This window comes from Ostrea edulis, chromosome 9 (genome assembly GCF_947568905.1).
Source record: "Ostrea edulis chromosome 9, xbOstEdul1.1, whole genome shotgun sequence".
NCBI lineage: Eukaryota > Metazoa > Mollusca > Bivalvia > Ostreida > Ostreidae > Ostrea > Ostrea edulis.
The window spans coordinates 41,303,726-41,321,008 of NC_079172.1; the positions used below are offsets into that span (position 1 = coordinate 41,303,726).

Sequence of the window (17,283 nt, forward strand, 5' to 3'; positions counted from 1 at the left end):
CATCAGTGATAATAATACTTGTTTTATGATATCATCATCATCTGCGGCTGTCATTCACCAGGGACAGTGATCGTATAGCTACAGTTTGTTAGATATTTCTGTCATATCTTGAAGGTATTTGGGTTACGGATATTTCATATTTTCTTATGTTAACTTAGCATTGTACTTCTCTAGCATAATAGCATTGTACAAGCATCCTCAGGTAGTACAGATTCAGATTTCTTCAAATCAATGCCCTGGAGGTAGGTTTGGGTCAATGCCCTGGAGGTAGGTTTGGGTCAATGCCCTGGAGGTAGGTTTGGGTCAATGCCCTGGAGGTAGGTTTGGGTCACAATATGGATTCAAAGGTTTACACGTTGATGTATATGTGGGGAAATTTGAATTTTGAACAAAAGATATGGACCATGGGGTTACCGTAAGGATGGATCTGAAATTAGATATAAAATTTACACGATGAATGGATATAGGGGAAATAGGACATCTCTGGGGATGCAAGTTTGGTTAAGTGATTACCCCGTTTGGCTAAGGTGGAGTTATGATATGGATAAAATAAAATTCGTGGAAATAAAAAGGTTTTAACTTTTTTTAAAAATCTTCTGAAGATCAGCATGACCAGGTTGACTCAAGTAGATTTGTAGCCCACGGTCCTCTTGATTTGTTAGTTTTTTTAATGTCTCAGTTTGTTTTAATGGGAGAGGGTGAGGTTGTCACCCAGTGTTCGATCATAACGGTCCCAGAATACAACTGCAGGCGATAACCTAAATACTGAACAGACGAGTAAATACTCACAGAATATGAGACACACCCATCAAAAAGCCATATTTAGAAAATATTTTATCAATTCAATGGGATTGCAATAAACTAATCCACGATGTTTACAAAAAAAAGTTCTACATTGTATACAGAAACACGCTTATGTATTGTGTTCATCCTCTATGAGAGCGACTTATGACACCACTCTGTGTTTATCAAGTGTTTTCGATAGGAGTGTTGACAGACCTTCTCTTTCTGATACGATACATTACTAAGTACATACAGCGCTCCCCTGTCACTTTATTCCCCAGCTCTAGAATACCTTTATATAAAATATATCATATTCTTATGAATTTCAGAGAGAGAGAGAGAGAGAGAGAGAGAGAGAACAATGTAAGGATTTAAGAAAAAACAAATGATATGATATATGTCATATGATTATGGGCATCCTTGTTACTCAATATATAATGAGTGGATCTAAATAAACATGTTTGATAGATCATTTTGAATGTACAGGTAAACTGATCTCCGTCTAGGGCTAATCTACCTTGGGAAAAGAGCGTACAAAGTATAATTCTTACGACCCATAATGGTTTTCTTTTTTCCAGACAAAAATCCTGGATCCTCGCCTAAGGACACGTGGTCTTAATTTGTATGTACATAGAAATGAAAAAGAAAGTATATAACTTCCTAGTCGATCGTTAATGTCGCTGTACACATAAACATACGGTGCAAGCGGCGCTGTGCTGGAAGTATGTGAGTTCTGAACTTTATTTTTGCTTGTTTTCTCCTATCCCGCTTTGCATGCTCGACTTTATCATGCTGTCACTGTAGTTACAAAGGTATAATATGTAAATATCATTTGCGGAAAAGAAGTTTATATAAATGTATTAGGCCTACGTGTAGTGCAGACTTACCTGGGGTCCGTGTTTGCCCAACTCTCTATTTTGTATTCCTTATAGGAATTACGAGAGTGATCACTGTTCGTTATCTTCACCTTTTCATATTCCCCAGCTTGTTGGAATATTATAATCAATATGGTGCACAGGACGTACCACGACCACCATAATCTCTCATGCACCGCATGTTCGACCTTATTATTTTTTTTATTTGAGCTTTAGATATATGCTCGATGTGTTAAATAGCGATGTATAATTATATACAAAAGCACCAAAACCACACCAATGAAACAAAACCATATCACAAGAACAACTTCCACCAGAACAGGACAGAATGTTAGAATGATCATTGTCTCCTGACATTTTCACCAATTTGAATTGCAAAGTACGTAAGGATGGCCACGGAATTTAGGGTACTGAAACAAAACACCATCAAGTCTTCTGGTTGTTGTGTGAAAGGAGGTTTTTTTTTTCTAAATTGATTAAATTGTTTGATTTCTTCAAACATTTGTTCAAACAATAGAGAAATTATAAATATTGTTCGCTTTAAAATCTAGGTCTGAAGAGCAGTTTACGATAAAAGGGAGAGTGGGTTTGGCATGGTATAAGTATCACTTAGAAAGACTAATAATAATTAAATGGACAGCGATTTGGTTACCAGTCAGAAAATGATCTGAAAACCCAAAAGAATAAAGTAACAGGAATTTTATCGAGAAGACGACAAGATGAAATTATCTCAATCTGAGAAATTTATGACTAATCCAAGAGGCAGAACAGTTCCTATCGGCGCTGAATCCGACAACCACTAACCGCAAATGTATCATTTCAAACGTGGTCATCCACTGCGATAAGGAGAAACTTGAGACATAAAACTACCGAGTTTCACATATCGGCAGAGGAACTTTCATCAAGTGCAGAACCACATGACGCAGACAATCAAAACAATGGATCAAATAAAGGTAATTCTATGCTAGAGGAACAGGATAATGAAAACAGACAGTTACTAAACGCAAAAACTGATATAGGAAACAAAACGCATAATACACACAGAGAAACGAATGCTGATTCTGAAAGTGTCGAAGTTGGAGCAGATGAACTAGAAAATGTCTCCGAGAAAAATGAGATGGCGATTACAAAGCATGATGAAAACCCAACAAACTCTGTGATTTCCGAAGAAAGAGAGAGAATATTTGATGAAGGTTCTTCTGAATTATCAAAAAGTGAACAGAAAGATCACCCAACTTCATCCACTGTCACAAACAGACACGACGAGGTAGAAAAGGGTTGCGAGTTGGTTCATACAGACAAAAACAATGGAGTGAAGGCTCCATCAGAATATCAAGAATATCAAATTAGAAAATCTCAATTGTCTGATGATTTTTAAGATTCAAAAATAATTCAAAGTCAAAATAAAGAATTTTTGGGGAAAAAAAGAAAAATGTTACATGCTGGACGAAGAGGACTACATCAAGCATTTCAACACTGCAGAAAGAACCCTTTAAAGATTCACAATTGTTAGATATTCTAAAATCGGATGTTGAAACAAACACTTTAGCTCTGCATCCCCTTCTAACCAACAGTTAAAACCGTTGGCCTCTGTAACTAATGCATCACGAAAAAAAGCATGACTAGTGCTTCAAAACGTTTCCTTTTGATTTCAAAGTTTTCTCGTCAAAAGAGAAAGAAGAACAACTCTCAATTTTCCAAAGTGAGAGCAAATATACCTAAAAAATGGCATGCTGTTTGTGCAATCGGTGGTGTTTGCACTGGAACGTTTGCAAGGAATGCATGATTTTCCTGTGTGATTCTTGTATGTCTCTGTATCATCCACAAACGCTGCTTCATGCTACATTCCAAGCAAAAGCGTTTTCAGATTTTGGCTGCCTCTATCACATAATGATCTTCTAATATTTCTGTTGCGATTGTACCAGCTGACGGTGTGAAGATTGTACATATAGAAAGCAGAAAATGCAAAGATCATGTTTTAATGGACATTGTTACAAAGTTAGACTACATTGAGGCAAGTTTTATTCACCTTAGATTGTTGTCTAATTTGACAGGTTGGTAAGATAAGGATTGTTAAAGATATATTCACTTCTTTCGTAATTATTTCTCAAAAAAGTGTGCACGAAAGAAATATTTATTTTATAGTGATTACATCATAAAGCATTGTAATATACTTCTTTCGTCTGTATGCAGAAAGAAAGTGGAACACACGACGTGCAAGCCACAACAAAGATGTTACGCAAAGGAACAAGATCAGAGATAGAAAGACTCACACAGGCCCAGCTTGTGCTTTCCAAAGAGGACGACGCTTTGCCGGATGACTGTTGTAAATATTGTCGTTTGACACATGAACGTTACAACATTTGTGAAGATTGCATGGTATATTTCTGTGATGACTGCTTCAAGCGATACCACCCTGCAACTCATACCATCTGCAAATCTAAACCATTCCTTGCTCTTGCCTGTCCTGAACACAAACAAATCTGTCGTCATTTCTGTGAATTGTGTAAAGCACAGAAATGTGATGACTGCATCGCTAAGAATGGAAAATGTTCTGGTTCTGAACATCAAATAATACAATTGCTGAAGCATATCTCACAACAAAAGGTAATTATATTAATATTACTATACCAAATTAACCGTGAAATCTTCACCTGTTCAACTGAAATTAAAAGTGTACAGTTCTTGTGATGGGGAATTTATTTCTAATGTTTATGTTAATTTTTAAGGACAGCTTTGATGAAACAATACACAATTTTTCATCTGCAAGTTCCCGGACCATCAATATGTTGTCGGAGCAGTTGGACAAGACAGAGAACGTAATTTTGGTAGGTTTTAAAAAATGTTTTAGTTTTCACGATTATCGAACATAGTCTGGCTTTGAACAAAGACTGTTTACAGAACTATAAATGTAATATTACTGTCACTATCATATTTGAATTGTTTTATCTCATTTCCATCCATAGATAGATAAAGGAATGATGCTTTTGTACTCATCTAACAGAACTGATAAAATTTCCTTTGGAAAGGTTCACTAAAATTTTAGCTCATCTCATCTTCGCTAGCCAAGGGTGACGTTCCATGGTGTTTCGTGAATAGAGAAACACCGTGGATCGTCACCCTTGGCTAGCGAAGATGAGCTTTTCTGAGCCGAAGGTTCAAGTGAGCTTTTCTGATCAAAATTTGTCCGTCGTCGTCGCCGTAATTTTCATCTTCTTCTCCAGAACCACTGGGCCAATTTCAACTAAACTTGGCACAAAACATCCCTGGGTGACGGGGATTCACGTTTGTTCAAATTAAGGGTCACGCCCTTTTGCAAGGGGAGATAATAACAAAATGGTGAAAATATATTAACAACTTTTAAAAATCTTCTCCAGAACCACTGGGCCAATTTCAATCAAACTTGGCACAATACATCCTTGGGTGAAGGGAATTCATGTTTGTTCAAATGAAGGGCCATGTCCCGTTCAAAGGGGAGATCATGAAAGCTTGCTGACATAGTGCATATTCAAGTTTGTTCAAACCATGGCCCCTGGGGGTAGGTTGGGGCCACAATAGGGGGATCAAGTTTTACCTGCGAATATATAGATAAAATCTTTGAAAGTCTTCTTCTCAAGAATCACTTTGTCAGGAAAGTACAAATTTACACGAAATCATCCTGACATAGTGCAGGTTCAAGATTGTTAAAATTATTGACCCCGGCGGTAGGATAGGGCCATAATAGGGGATCAAAGTTTTACATACAAATATTTAGGGAAAATCTTTAAAAAGCTCAAGAACCACTGGGCCAGGGAAGTGTATGTTTACATGAAAGCTTCCTGACATAGTGCAAATTCAAGTTTGTTAAAATAATGGCCCCTGGGGATAGGATGGGTCACAACAGGGGATCAAAATTTTACATACAAATACATGGGGCAGATCTTTAAAAATCATCTTCTAAAGAATCACTGGGCCAGAAAAGTGTATGTTTGAATGTAAAGTTCTTGACATGGTGTAGATTCAAGTTTCCTAAAATCATAGCCCCCAGAGTTAGGATGGGGCCACGATAAGGGATCCAACATTTACATATAAATATATAAGGAAATTCTTTTTAAAAATCTTCTCTTCTTCTGAAAAATCACTGAACCAGAAAGGTTTACATTTAAATGAAATCTTCCTGATGTAGTGCAGATTCAATGTTGTTAAAATTATGAGCCTGGGGAAGGATGGGGTCACAATAAGGGATCAAAGTTTTACATAGAAATATATAGTGAAAATCTTTAAAATTCTTCTTCTCAAGAACTATTGGGCCAAAGAATTTTACATTTATATGAAAGGTTCCTGACAGTGCAAATTCAAGTTTGTAAAAATTATGCCTTCCGGAGTAGGCTGGGGCCACAATAGGGGGATTAAGTTTTAGCTGCGAATATATAGATAAAATCTTTGAAAGTCTTCTCAAGAATCACTTTGTTAGGAAAGTACAAATTTACACGAAATCATCCTGACATACTGCAGGTTCAAGATTGTTAAAATTATTGACCCCGGTTGTAGGATAGGGCCATAATAGGGGATCAAAGTTTTACATACAAATATTTAGGGAAAATCTAGAAAATCTCAAGAACCACTGGGCCAGGGAAGTGTGTGTTTACATGAAAGCTTCCCGACATAGTGCAAATAATGCAAAGTTTTACATGCGAATATATAAGGAAAATCTTTAAATATGGGCCGAGATGACTCAGGTGAGCGATGTGGCTTGTTAAATAATATTTGTTCATTGTAATATTTAGAAGTAGAGAGACAGTATTAACTTTCGATTTTCTTTAGATTTGCTATTGATGATTTCGTTTCTTTATTAGATGAACAATCTACAAAATAAGGAGATATTGAGACAAGAATTTGCATCACTTCGTCATCTGATTACAGAACGAGAACAACAAATGCAGAGGGATCTGGAGGCGGTATTAACATATTCCACATTACATATTGTAATAAACATAGATATTGTTCCAATAAATAATGTACTTTTCAAAAAGCTACCACGTTTAAATATTTACACTGTAGCTCGATTAGTAGATATATTTCTTTGTGTGAGGGAAGTTTGTCGGGTTTATTTACAGTCCTTGAGTCAGTAGATAGATTTCTTCGTGTGAGGGAAGTTTGTCGGGTTTATTTCCAGGCCTTGGTAGCTAAGTCAGTAGATATATTTCTTCGTGTGAGGGAAGTTTGTCGGGTTTATTTCCAGGCCTTGAGTCAGTAGATAGATTTCTTCGTGTGAGGGAAGTTTGTCGGGTTTATATCCAGGCCTTGAGTCAGTAGATGCAAGGTGAAGATAACGAACAGTGATCAATCTCATAATTCCTACAAGCAATACAAAATAGATAGTTGGGCAAACACGGACCCCTGGACACACCAGATAGATTTCTTCGTGTGAGGGAAGTTTGTCGGGTTTATTTCCAGTCCTTGAGTCAGTATATAGATTTCTTCGTGTGAGGGAAGTTTGTCGGGTTTATTTCCAGGCCTTGGTAGCTAAGTCAGTAGATAGATTTCTTCGTGTGAGGGAAGTTTGTCGGGTTTATTTCCAGGCCCTGAGTCAGTAGATAGATTTCTTCGTGTGAGGGAAGTTTGTCGGGTTTATTTCCAGGCCCTGAGTCAGTAGATAGATGATTTCGTGTGAGGGAAGTTTGTCGGGTTTATTTCCAGGCCCTGAGTCAGTAGATAGATTTCTTCGTGTGAGGGAAGTTTGTCGGGTTTATTTCCAGGCCTAGAGTCAGTAGATGGATTTCTTCGTGTGAGGGAGGTTTGTCGGGTTTATTTCCAGGCCTTGAGTCAGTAGATAGATGATTTCGTGTGAGGGAAGTTTGTCGGGTTTATTTCCAGGCCTTGAGTCAGTAGATAGATGATTTCGTGTGAGGGAAGTATGTCGGGTTTATTTCCAGGCCCTGAGTCAGTAGATAGATTTCTTCGTGTGGGGGAAGTTTGTCGGGTTTATTTCCAGGCCCTGAGTCAGTAGATAGATTTCTTCGTGTGAGGAAAGTTTGTCGGGTTTATTTCCAGGCCTTGGGTCAGTAGATAGATTTCTTCGTGTGAGGGAAGTTTGTCGGGTTTATTTCCAGGCCCCAAGTCAGTAGATAGATTTCTTCGTGTGAGGGAAGTTTGTCGGGTTTATTTCCAGGCCTTGGGTCAGTAGATAGATTTCTTCGTGTGAGGGAAGTTTGTCGGATTTATTTCCAGGCCCCAAGTCAGTAGATAGATTTCTTCGTGTGAGGGAAGTTTGTCGGGTTTATTTCCAGGCCTTGAGTCAGTAGATAGATTTCTTCGTGTGAGGGAAGTTTGTCGGGTTTATTTCCAAGCCCTGAGTCAGTAGATAGATTTCTTCGTGTGAGGGAAGTTTGTCGGGTTTATTTCCAGGCCTTGGTAGCTAAGTCAGTAGATAGATTTCTTCGTTTGAGGGAAGTTTGTCGGGTTTATTTCCAGGCCTTGAGTCAGTAGATATATTTCTTCGTGTGAGGGAAGTTTGTCGGGTTTATTTCCAGGCCCCAAGTCAGTAGATAGATTTCTTCGTGTGAGGGAAGTTTGTCGGGTTTATTTCCAGGCCTTGAGTCAGTAGATAGATTTCTTCGTGTGAGGGAAGTTTGTCGGGTTTATTTCCAGGCCCTGAGTCAGTAGATAGATTTCTTCGTGTGAGGGAAGTTTGTCGGGTTTATTTCCAGGCCTTGGTAGCTAAGTCAGTAGATAGATTTCTTCGTTTGAGGGAAGTTTGTCGGGTTTATTTCCAGGCCTTGAGTCAGTAGATAGATTTCTTCGTGTGAGGGAAGTTTGTCGGGTTTATTTCCAGGCCTTGAGTCAGTAGATATATTTCTTCGTGTGAGGGAAGTTTGTCGGGTTTATTTCCAGGCCTTGAGTCAGTAGATAGATTTCTTCGTGTGAGGGAAGTTTGTCGGGTTTATTTCCAGGCCTTGAGTCAGTAGATAGATTTCTTCGTGTGAGGGAAGATTGTCGGGTATATTTCCAGGCCTTGAGTCAGTAGATAGATTTCTTCGTGTGAGGGAAGTTTGTCGGGTTTATTTCCAAGCCCTGAGTCAGTAGATAGATTTCTTCGTGTGAGGGAACATTGTCGGGTTTATTTCCAGGCCTGGAGTCCGTAGATAGATTCCTTCGTGTGGGGGAAGTTTGTCGGGTTTATTTCCAGGCCTTGAGTCAGTAGATAGATTTCTTCGTGTGAGGAAAGTTTGTCGGGTTTATTTCCAGGCCTTGGAAGAATAGAGTGTTTAGGATAGGCAGCAACTGTTCCTTTGTTGATGACATTGAAAGTAGAAGGCACGAATCTTTGGATGAGACCCTACTACTAAATGGTGTAAAGCGCAAAACATACACTGATTTTGAGTACGGATTACTCCGTTTACCTGATCAGGATATAGGGCTCACGGCGGATGTGACCGGTCGACAGGGGATGCTTAGTCGTCCTAGGCACCTGATTCCACCTCTGGTATATCCAGGGGTCCTTGTTTGTCCAACACTATATTATATATTCCTTTAAGGTGTTATGAATTTGATCACTGTTCGTTTTCTTCACTTTTCATTTCCAATTCTGTCCTAAAAATCCACCATGAGCACAATCTTTTCATATAACGTGTGTTCTAGGCTCACGAATGGATATATTTTCAGTGCTTTTACGCTGATGAAAACTTTTCTTTGCATTAGAATACATGTAACTATGCCAAGTATACGATATTTTGTGCGTAGTTTCCAACCTCTGGAATATCCAGGGGTCCGTGTTTTACATACAGGATAACGCATGTAGCCATTGATTTTATTCGAAATGTAGACATGCAAAACATTTTCAAGAAAAAAATCACAAACTTTGTGATGCCATATTTCAGAAGAGGAAGTTGTTTTGAGATTTATAAAAAAAATTATTTTAGATTTAGACTAATGCAATGTGAAAAGTACTCAATTTAAGAGAAATCCAAGAATGTTTAAATTTCGATGACAAAACTCCAATTCCTTGTGGCTCTTTGCTGAAAGCTGTTGATGTCTCTGCATATAACAGACTGAACGATCTTCAAAGGAATGTTTAATGTCTAAACCAACCAATCAATGAAGATTGCAAGGTTGTGTGTCCAAATTCTATATCATTTGTAACATTCGTGTATTTAATTTAGGAATACAGTGTGCAGTTGAAAAAAATACGACAACGGCGACGAGAATATGGATCATACTTGATGAAAGATAGTAAACTTCTCTCGAAATCATTGCACACCTTGGGGAAAAAATCTCTACTCAGTTTTCATTTTGTAAGTTGGTTATTTTTTATGCATTTGTAATTAACTGAGGAAGTGTATAGTATACATGGATGTTCATGATGACAGCATTACAATGAAATGAAATTTTAAGTAATTTGTTTCAGAGTGGACAAACATTGTGGAAAAGGTAGGAATAATTTTGATAATCCAAAGTGTTAAAAAATTAGTGAACCTATAATATAATTTCCAAATGTTAAACAACAAAATTCTTATCCTAGAATCAATCAACACAAGAGAGAGTTGGAGTGTCTTGAAAGTCCCGATGACATATCTGTCTCGACCTTGATGTCCCCGTTATCTCTGTATGTTGAAAAAACCGAACTGGCTAAATCCTTGCAGCTACGAAATTCAGGTGATTTACATCGATTATAGTTAAGCGATTAAATAATAAAGGACGTATGTAAATTGTAATTTTGTGTTACATGGGAACATTTTTAGCAACATATTTTTATCTTTTAGCATCGATTAAAGGTTTTCATTAAGCGTGTTTATTGCAAGTAACATTCGAAGTTTTTCAGTATAATGTGTTTATTTCAAGAATATAGATTAAGTACTGTTGAAAGTATAAGTACATGTTCGTTGTAATTGTGTATGATAAGTGAAGATTTTCAGTAACATGTGTTGATGTTTAAGCATCGTTTAAAGTTTTTCAGTAAGCTTGTTTATGGTATGTATGGTTCGAAGTTGTTTTGTACATTGTTGATTTTAAGCATGGTTAAATGGATTTTCAGTACCACATGTTTATTTCAAGCATATGGTTGATAGTTTCGCAGAGCTATATGTTTATTTTATGCATCGTTCTAACCTTTTCAGGAGCATGTGTTTATTTTAAGGATATAGTTGATAGTTTTTCAGTACAATATCGCTATTTTCGGTATCGTTCTAAGCTTTTCAGCAACATTAGCTGCAGAACTGTAGCTCTCTGAGGTGGATCACCCCTTATAAAAACTGTCGATTTACGGTGCACAAAAAGCTGGCACGGTTGAGGCCTTATATTATTGTATTCTTGTGTTGTTGTCTCATAAATTTGATATAAAAAAAAATCTTAATTGACCGGCTACCCAACATGGCTACGTCAACATATGAAATCATTTAAAGCTGGGAGTTTTCGGGTCGTATGGGGCTTTAATGAATATTTGAAGGTATGTTTGGACACACGTATAGTAGGAAAATATGTTCAGAATTTTTTCATATTAAATTTATGAGACAGCAACACAAGAATACAACGATATAAAGCCTCAACCGTGCGCAGTTTTTTGTGCGCCGTCAATCAAAGGTTTTTATAAGGGGTGAATCTGTAGCTCTCTGTTCCGTCAAAATATTTTTTCAGAGAGCTACAGTTCTGCAGCTACTGCAGCTACTGCAACATGTGATTATTTTAAGCATATATTTGATAGTTTTTCAGTACCATATCTTTCGGCATCGTTCTAACCTTTTCAGTAATATGTTTTTATTTTAAGCATTGTTAAAAATTTGTCAGTACCACATGTTTATTTTAACCATATAGATTCAACGTTTTTCAGTAGTGCGTGTTTAATTTCAGCATCGTTCCACCTTACATGTCCACGACATATTGTGTATCTGGATGATGTAACAGAACCACTTCGTGTTCAGGATTTCGTGAACATTCCCAGCTCTACTCTGTCCAGTACTTGGACGATGTCTGTCGAAATACGAGACTCAGTGAAGAAAGTCGTCTGGCGAACTGACGACTGTTCTCAGGACGAATGTATCGCAAATGTTAAAGAAAATTTCTTTCTAGAGCCCAAAAGTAGATATTTGATAAAATTTTCTCTGCAACAGACAACCCGGGTGTCCAGATATAGTACAACACAAAACATAAGTAAACCATGCCATGTTTTACTCGTAACAGGTCAGTGAGTGTACTTGTCGGGTTCAAATTCTGAAATTTTATTTTTCATTTCATGCTTTAATCAATAGAATGCTTTATCAAATTTAAAATTGTTCTGATGGAATAAGATGTAAATCTTTTACCTTTTGCAATATTCTAGTAAAGCTGAAAGTCATTAGTATATCAAAGAAGGATTCAAATGTTTAAGGACTATTTTAGATTGATGTTCACATTATATGTCGATTCGATAAAAGGTGAAGATTACGAACAGTGATCAATCTCATACCTCCTATAAGCAATACAAAATAGAGAGTTGGGCAAACAAAGACTCCTGGATATATCAAAGGTGGGATCAGGTGCGTAGGAGGAATAATCATCCCCTGTCGACCGGTCGCACCCGCCTTGATCCCTATATCTTGATCAGGTAAACAGAGTTATCTGTAGTTAATCCCAGTGAACTCGAAATAAAATACACCACAGAGTCCTCCACATCTGTTTCGTACTTAGATAGATATTAACGGCAAACTAACAACTCAACTTTATGAAAAACGGGATGATTTCAGCTTCGCCATCGTCAACTTCCCATATTTATGTAGCAATATTCCATCATCACCTGCATGTGGTGTTTTTATCTCTCAGCTGATTCGATACACAAGAGCTTAAATTGTTTTGGGTATGATCAGGTTTTAAATCGAGGAAGGCTACTGAAAAACAAGTTGATGTTACAGGGGTTTCAACAATCTCGTTTAAAGTCAGCATTTCAAAAACATTTATGGTCGTTATAGCGATCTAGTTTGCCATTATAACGTGTGATTGGGTCAAATGCTGTCTGACTTGTTTCATACCAAGTGTTAGGTTCTTTTACTTGATCAAGATGTAGGGCTCACAGCGGGTGACCGGTCGACAGGGAATGCTTACTCCTTCTAGGTAGGTGATCCCACTTCTTGCATGTCCAGGGGTCCGTGTTTGCTCTACTTTTAATTATGTCTCCCCTTCCCAGGAGGGGGACATGTTTTATTGTGAATTCTTCCGATTCTTCTTCTTCCGCTTCCCAAACAAAGTTTTTGCGGGCCATAATTTTTTTGTCTTTTGACATGGGCCTTTGATATTTGGTATGTTGTTAAACCATGATAAGACAGTGTGTCACGTGCCAGTTTTGATGACCTTTGACCTTTTATGTAACGGTCACATAATAGAATTTTGGGTGAATTTTTGTTGTCCACACCATAACGTTTTTGTCTTTTAACATAGGCCTATGATATTATTAGAAATTTTGGGCTAAGCCTTTGATATTTGGTATGTTGGTATGCCATTTTGATGACCTTTGACCTTGACTTTTTAAGTAAAGCTCTAATGATAATTTTTTGGGTCATTTTTGTTGTCCGGGCCATACGTTTTTGTCTTTTGACATGGCTTTTGATATTTGGTATGTGGGTATACCATGATAAGTCAGTGTGTCATGTGCCAGTTTTGATGACCTTTTATGTAACGGTCAAATAAAAGAATTTTTTTGGATATTTTTGTTTTCCAGAACATAACTGTTTTGGTCTTTTAACATAGGTCTTTGATATTTAATAGAATTTTTGGGCTAAGCCTTTGATGTTTGGTATGTTGGTATACCATGATAAGACAGGGTGTCGCATGCCATTTTTGATGACCTTTGACCCTTTTGTGTAAAGGTAAATAATGCAACTTTTGAGTAATTTCAAGAATCATTCTATACAGCTTTATTATACCCCCTTCCAAGAAGAGGGACTTATTGCTTTGCACCTGTTGGTTGGTCGGTAGACCAGATGTTGTCCGCTCAATATCTTGAGAACCATTCACTCCATCGTAATGGTATTTCATATATGGGTTGGTTACGAGTTGAAAAGAACCCCTATTGATTTTCAGGTCAAAAGATCGAAGGTCAATCTACTCTGGACATAGAGAGACAGTGTCCACTCAATATCTTAAGAACCCTTTCCTTGACAGACACCAAACTGGGTACACTGGTACATCTTCAGAAGAAGATTACCCCTATTGATTTTGAGGTCATATGATCAAAGGTCAAGGATTAAACTGGGTTTATATACTGACCACTTAATGTCTAGAGAACACTTTGTTTGACAGACATTAAACTTGGCACACTCGTACATCTTCAGAAGAAGATGAACCCTCTTGATTTTGAGGTCACATGGCCAAAGGCCAATCTAAGGGTCAAACTGGACATAAGAATATACTGTCCTCTCAATATCTTGAGAATCATTTGCTTGACAGACATCAAACTTGGTACACTGGGACATCTTAAGTAGTAACTGACCCCTATTGAGTTTGAGGTCACATGGTCAAACTGGACATAGGAGAATACTCTCTGTTAAATATCTTGAGAACTCTTTGCTTGACTGACCTCAAACGTTGTACACTGGTACATCTTAAGGAGTAGATGACCCCTATTGATTTTGAGGTCACATGGTCAAAGGTTAAGGGTAAACTGGACATAGGAATGTACTGTCTGCTCAATATCTTGAGAACCCTTTGCTTGACAGACATCAAATATGGTACATCTTATGCCGTAGATGACCCCTATTGGTTTTGAAGTCACATGGTCAAGGGTTAAACTGGACATGGTAATATATTGTCTCCTATATTCTAGAATTATTTGCTTGATTGACACCAAACTTGGTACACTGGTACAGCATAAGGAGTGGATGACCCCTATTGATTTTAAGGTCACATTGTCAATCCACTCTGGACATTTTGTCTGTTCTTTTGTCTGCTCAATATTTTGAAATGGTTTGGCACTACTATCATTTAAATGATGCACGTGTACAACCCTTTTTAATTTTGCACCATTGCGGGCATATATGTTTTCTTTACAAACATTTCTTGCTTAAATTCTATTTTGTTTACGCTACATTGATTATATCTTGTTATCATAGTCTTAATTTAATATGGAAATTGAAGTTGGCGATAGATTTCACTTGAAAATTATGAAATTAATGTGCAATGAATTCAAAGCTGTTAACTGTAATAATTTGCTTTAGACTCTGTTATAGGAAATGAAGCAGCGATGGATACAGAGAGTGAAACATATGCATCGTATTTTCAAACTAGTATTGTTGGACTGAAAATGGGGTACACAGAAAGGCAGCGAATACAGACTTTGGTAATTTTTGTACACCCGTCATGGACAGGTCGTATTATGGTATGGCGCAATGAGTCTATCTGTCTGCCAGTTCTTTTTATGGGCTAGATAGAAAGGGAATCTATAAAATGAGAAATAAAATGAAACTGAACGAAACGAAATAGATTGTACAATCGGACATAATAATAATTTTAAAAAATTGGTAATATGGGCGAGCATCTCAGGCCCCTGTGAAATTTGTCACATATGAATGAAATTCGCCCTCCCCCTTGATGTACTCTCGGATTGACTGAAACATTTTTAAGTTGTCCATCAGTTGGCATCAAACAGTGTTTGAAGAAGCCGGTGTCTGAGAAGTAGAAAGCAAGAGTACGTGCAACATCTTATGATATCTTTAACTGCTGAGGTGTTATTCCGTGATTCAGCATTTAGAGATGAAACAAGATGCTGTATGCGTTGTTACTTTCTACCTTCTCGGATACCAGCTTCTTCAAACAGTGTTTGTTTAAAGATTTTATTTAAATATGAGTAAAAACATTTCGGAGGGAGGTAAAACAAAGTTTGATAGATGTAAGTCTTCACTTTGATATTTAACAAAGCAAAATACGTTAGAACTAAAACTTTAGGAATACTCTGTGCTGTTATAGAAAATGTCGAAAGAACACTGTCAGCGCCATGTTTTAAAACGTAGAATATCTTATTTTTTTAATTCCTAATGCATTACTGAATACATGTATATTGGATGGGCGTATTTTGTAGTGAGAGTTGCTCTTGTTCCGTATCTAAGTGCTTCTTCGACACACTAACCGTATGATGCAAAGGGTTGATTATAGTAAATGTACTAACTGATTTATTTCCTTCATTTGATTGAAACTGAAACATTACAAAGTTACATTGAAGTTTTGCATATCGATATATTATGTTGCAGATTTCTTTAAAGTATGGTAGTCAATATACTCCAACACGGAATGAACGATTCAGCTTTGAGGTAAGTTTCTTGCAAACTCTATGTATATACTGAATAGACTTATAAAATTGAGTTGTAACTTAATCATATCTTGTCAATTTTTCTTTAACCCTTTGTTATACAAGAATAAAGCTTTCTATTGCATAAATCCAGTAATTTAAAAGATTGTGGGTCAGTCCATTGGACGAATACTACGTGTCCGAATTCACGCCTCAGAAAACAATGATTAGATAGCCAAAAAACAATAAACATGGACTATGCCATGTAAAGTACGTTTGTAGATTTAGTGTAGTTTTAGTGCTAGTAGGTTTTTTTCTTTGTATATATTTATCCATGTTATGTAAACCTTTTCGTTTGTCCTGAGGAAGGAATATGTCGTCCCTAAAATTTGACAATCTACTATTATCCATGTCGTTGGTCACTTTAGTGCTTTGTATGATTCTTGTATTTGACCTTGTATCCACGTTGTGGATCTTGTTTATACTGCTGCTGACCATTAGCTTAGATGTGCTGTACAGAATATTTTAAATTTGATTACGAATTTTTTTTATATACTTCATATGTTTGAATAGGTCGATAAAACTTTGAAACTGTAAATTTACCCTGAATTTCTAATTAGGAAAGACGATTTTATGGTGGTTTGAGAAAAGAAGAAATAAAAGTAGGTAAGGTTGTTTTGGACTAGAATTTCTGTAGTGTATTGTGTACAGTAGTGGGATTATATAAACAGAAGTAATCCAAGTATATATATATATATATATATATATATATATATATATATATATATATGTTTTTTATGGAATGTGTCATTCTGATTTTCAATATTTATATATATATATGTGTGTGTGTGTGTGTGTGTGTGTGTGCGTGTGTGCGTGGGTGGGTGGGTGTGTGTGGGTGGGTGTGTGTGGTATTAATACGAAAGAGTAGTATTTTAAAGTAACACTAAATAAATGTTCTAGATTTAACTTAACGTTTTGTGACAGTAGACATTATTTTCAGTTACCCCAAAAGGAAAAAACAAGGACGATCGTAAGGAGAGAACACCCAAGCAGTGAAGATTGACTGACTGAAAAGAAGAGGAATAGAATGGAGTAAATGAAGAATTGTAAACGACACGAAAGAAATCTTTTGCAGCTTCAAAATCATGTACAGAGAAATTAAAACCCAATTGTCTACTTGATCTTCCATATTCCTATTGTACACTTACTAAAAATATTCCAGGTCAGGATTAAAATTATGGTGAAACATTTTAGCTCACCTGAGCTGAAAGCTTAAATGAGCTACTCTGATCACTTGTCCGTTGTCCATCTGTCTAAACTTTTCACATTTCCATCTTCTTCTCCAGAACCACTGGACCAATTTCAATCAAACTTGGTACACATTATCTATGGGTA

At 36.9% G+C, this 17,283-nt stretch overlaps 1 protein-coding gene across 8 annotated transcripts; it reads left to right on the forward strand.

Annotated features, from left to right (window-relative positions):
• The first annotated feature begins 1,351 nt into the window (after window positions 1–1,351).
• LOC125657508 (uncharacterized) lies at window positions 1,352–17,064 on the forward strand. Of its 8 annotated transcripts, none has more exons than XM_056149225.1 (12): window positions 1,352–1,509; window positions 3,852–4,265; window positions 4,388–4,486; window positions 6,494–6,595; window positions 9,800–9,931; window positions 10,045–10,067; window positions 10,159–10,292; window positions 11,484–11,813; window positions 14,819–14,940; window positions 15,848–15,907; window positions 16,506–16,547; window positions 16,889–17,064. In XM_056149225.1, exons 2-12 carry the CDS (start codon window positions 3,891–3,893, stop codon window positions 16,949–16,951), a joined length of 1,482 nt encoding a protein of 493 aa, XP_056005200.1. In that variant the 5' UTR covers window positions 1,352–1,509; window positions 3,852–3,890; the 3' UTR covers window positions 16,952–17,064. The 8 variants fall into 8 exon arrangements, 7 of the variants coding, with proteins under 7 accessions (XP_056005200.1, XP_056005202.1, XP_056005205.1 ...); XM_056149227.1 differs by having other exon boundaries at window positions 1,353–1,509; window positions 16,506–16,551; XM_056149230.1 differs by having other exon boundaries at window positions 1,353–1,509; window positions 14,831–14,940; window positions 16,506–16,551.
• Window positions 17,065–17,283: the final 219 nt, after the last annotated feature.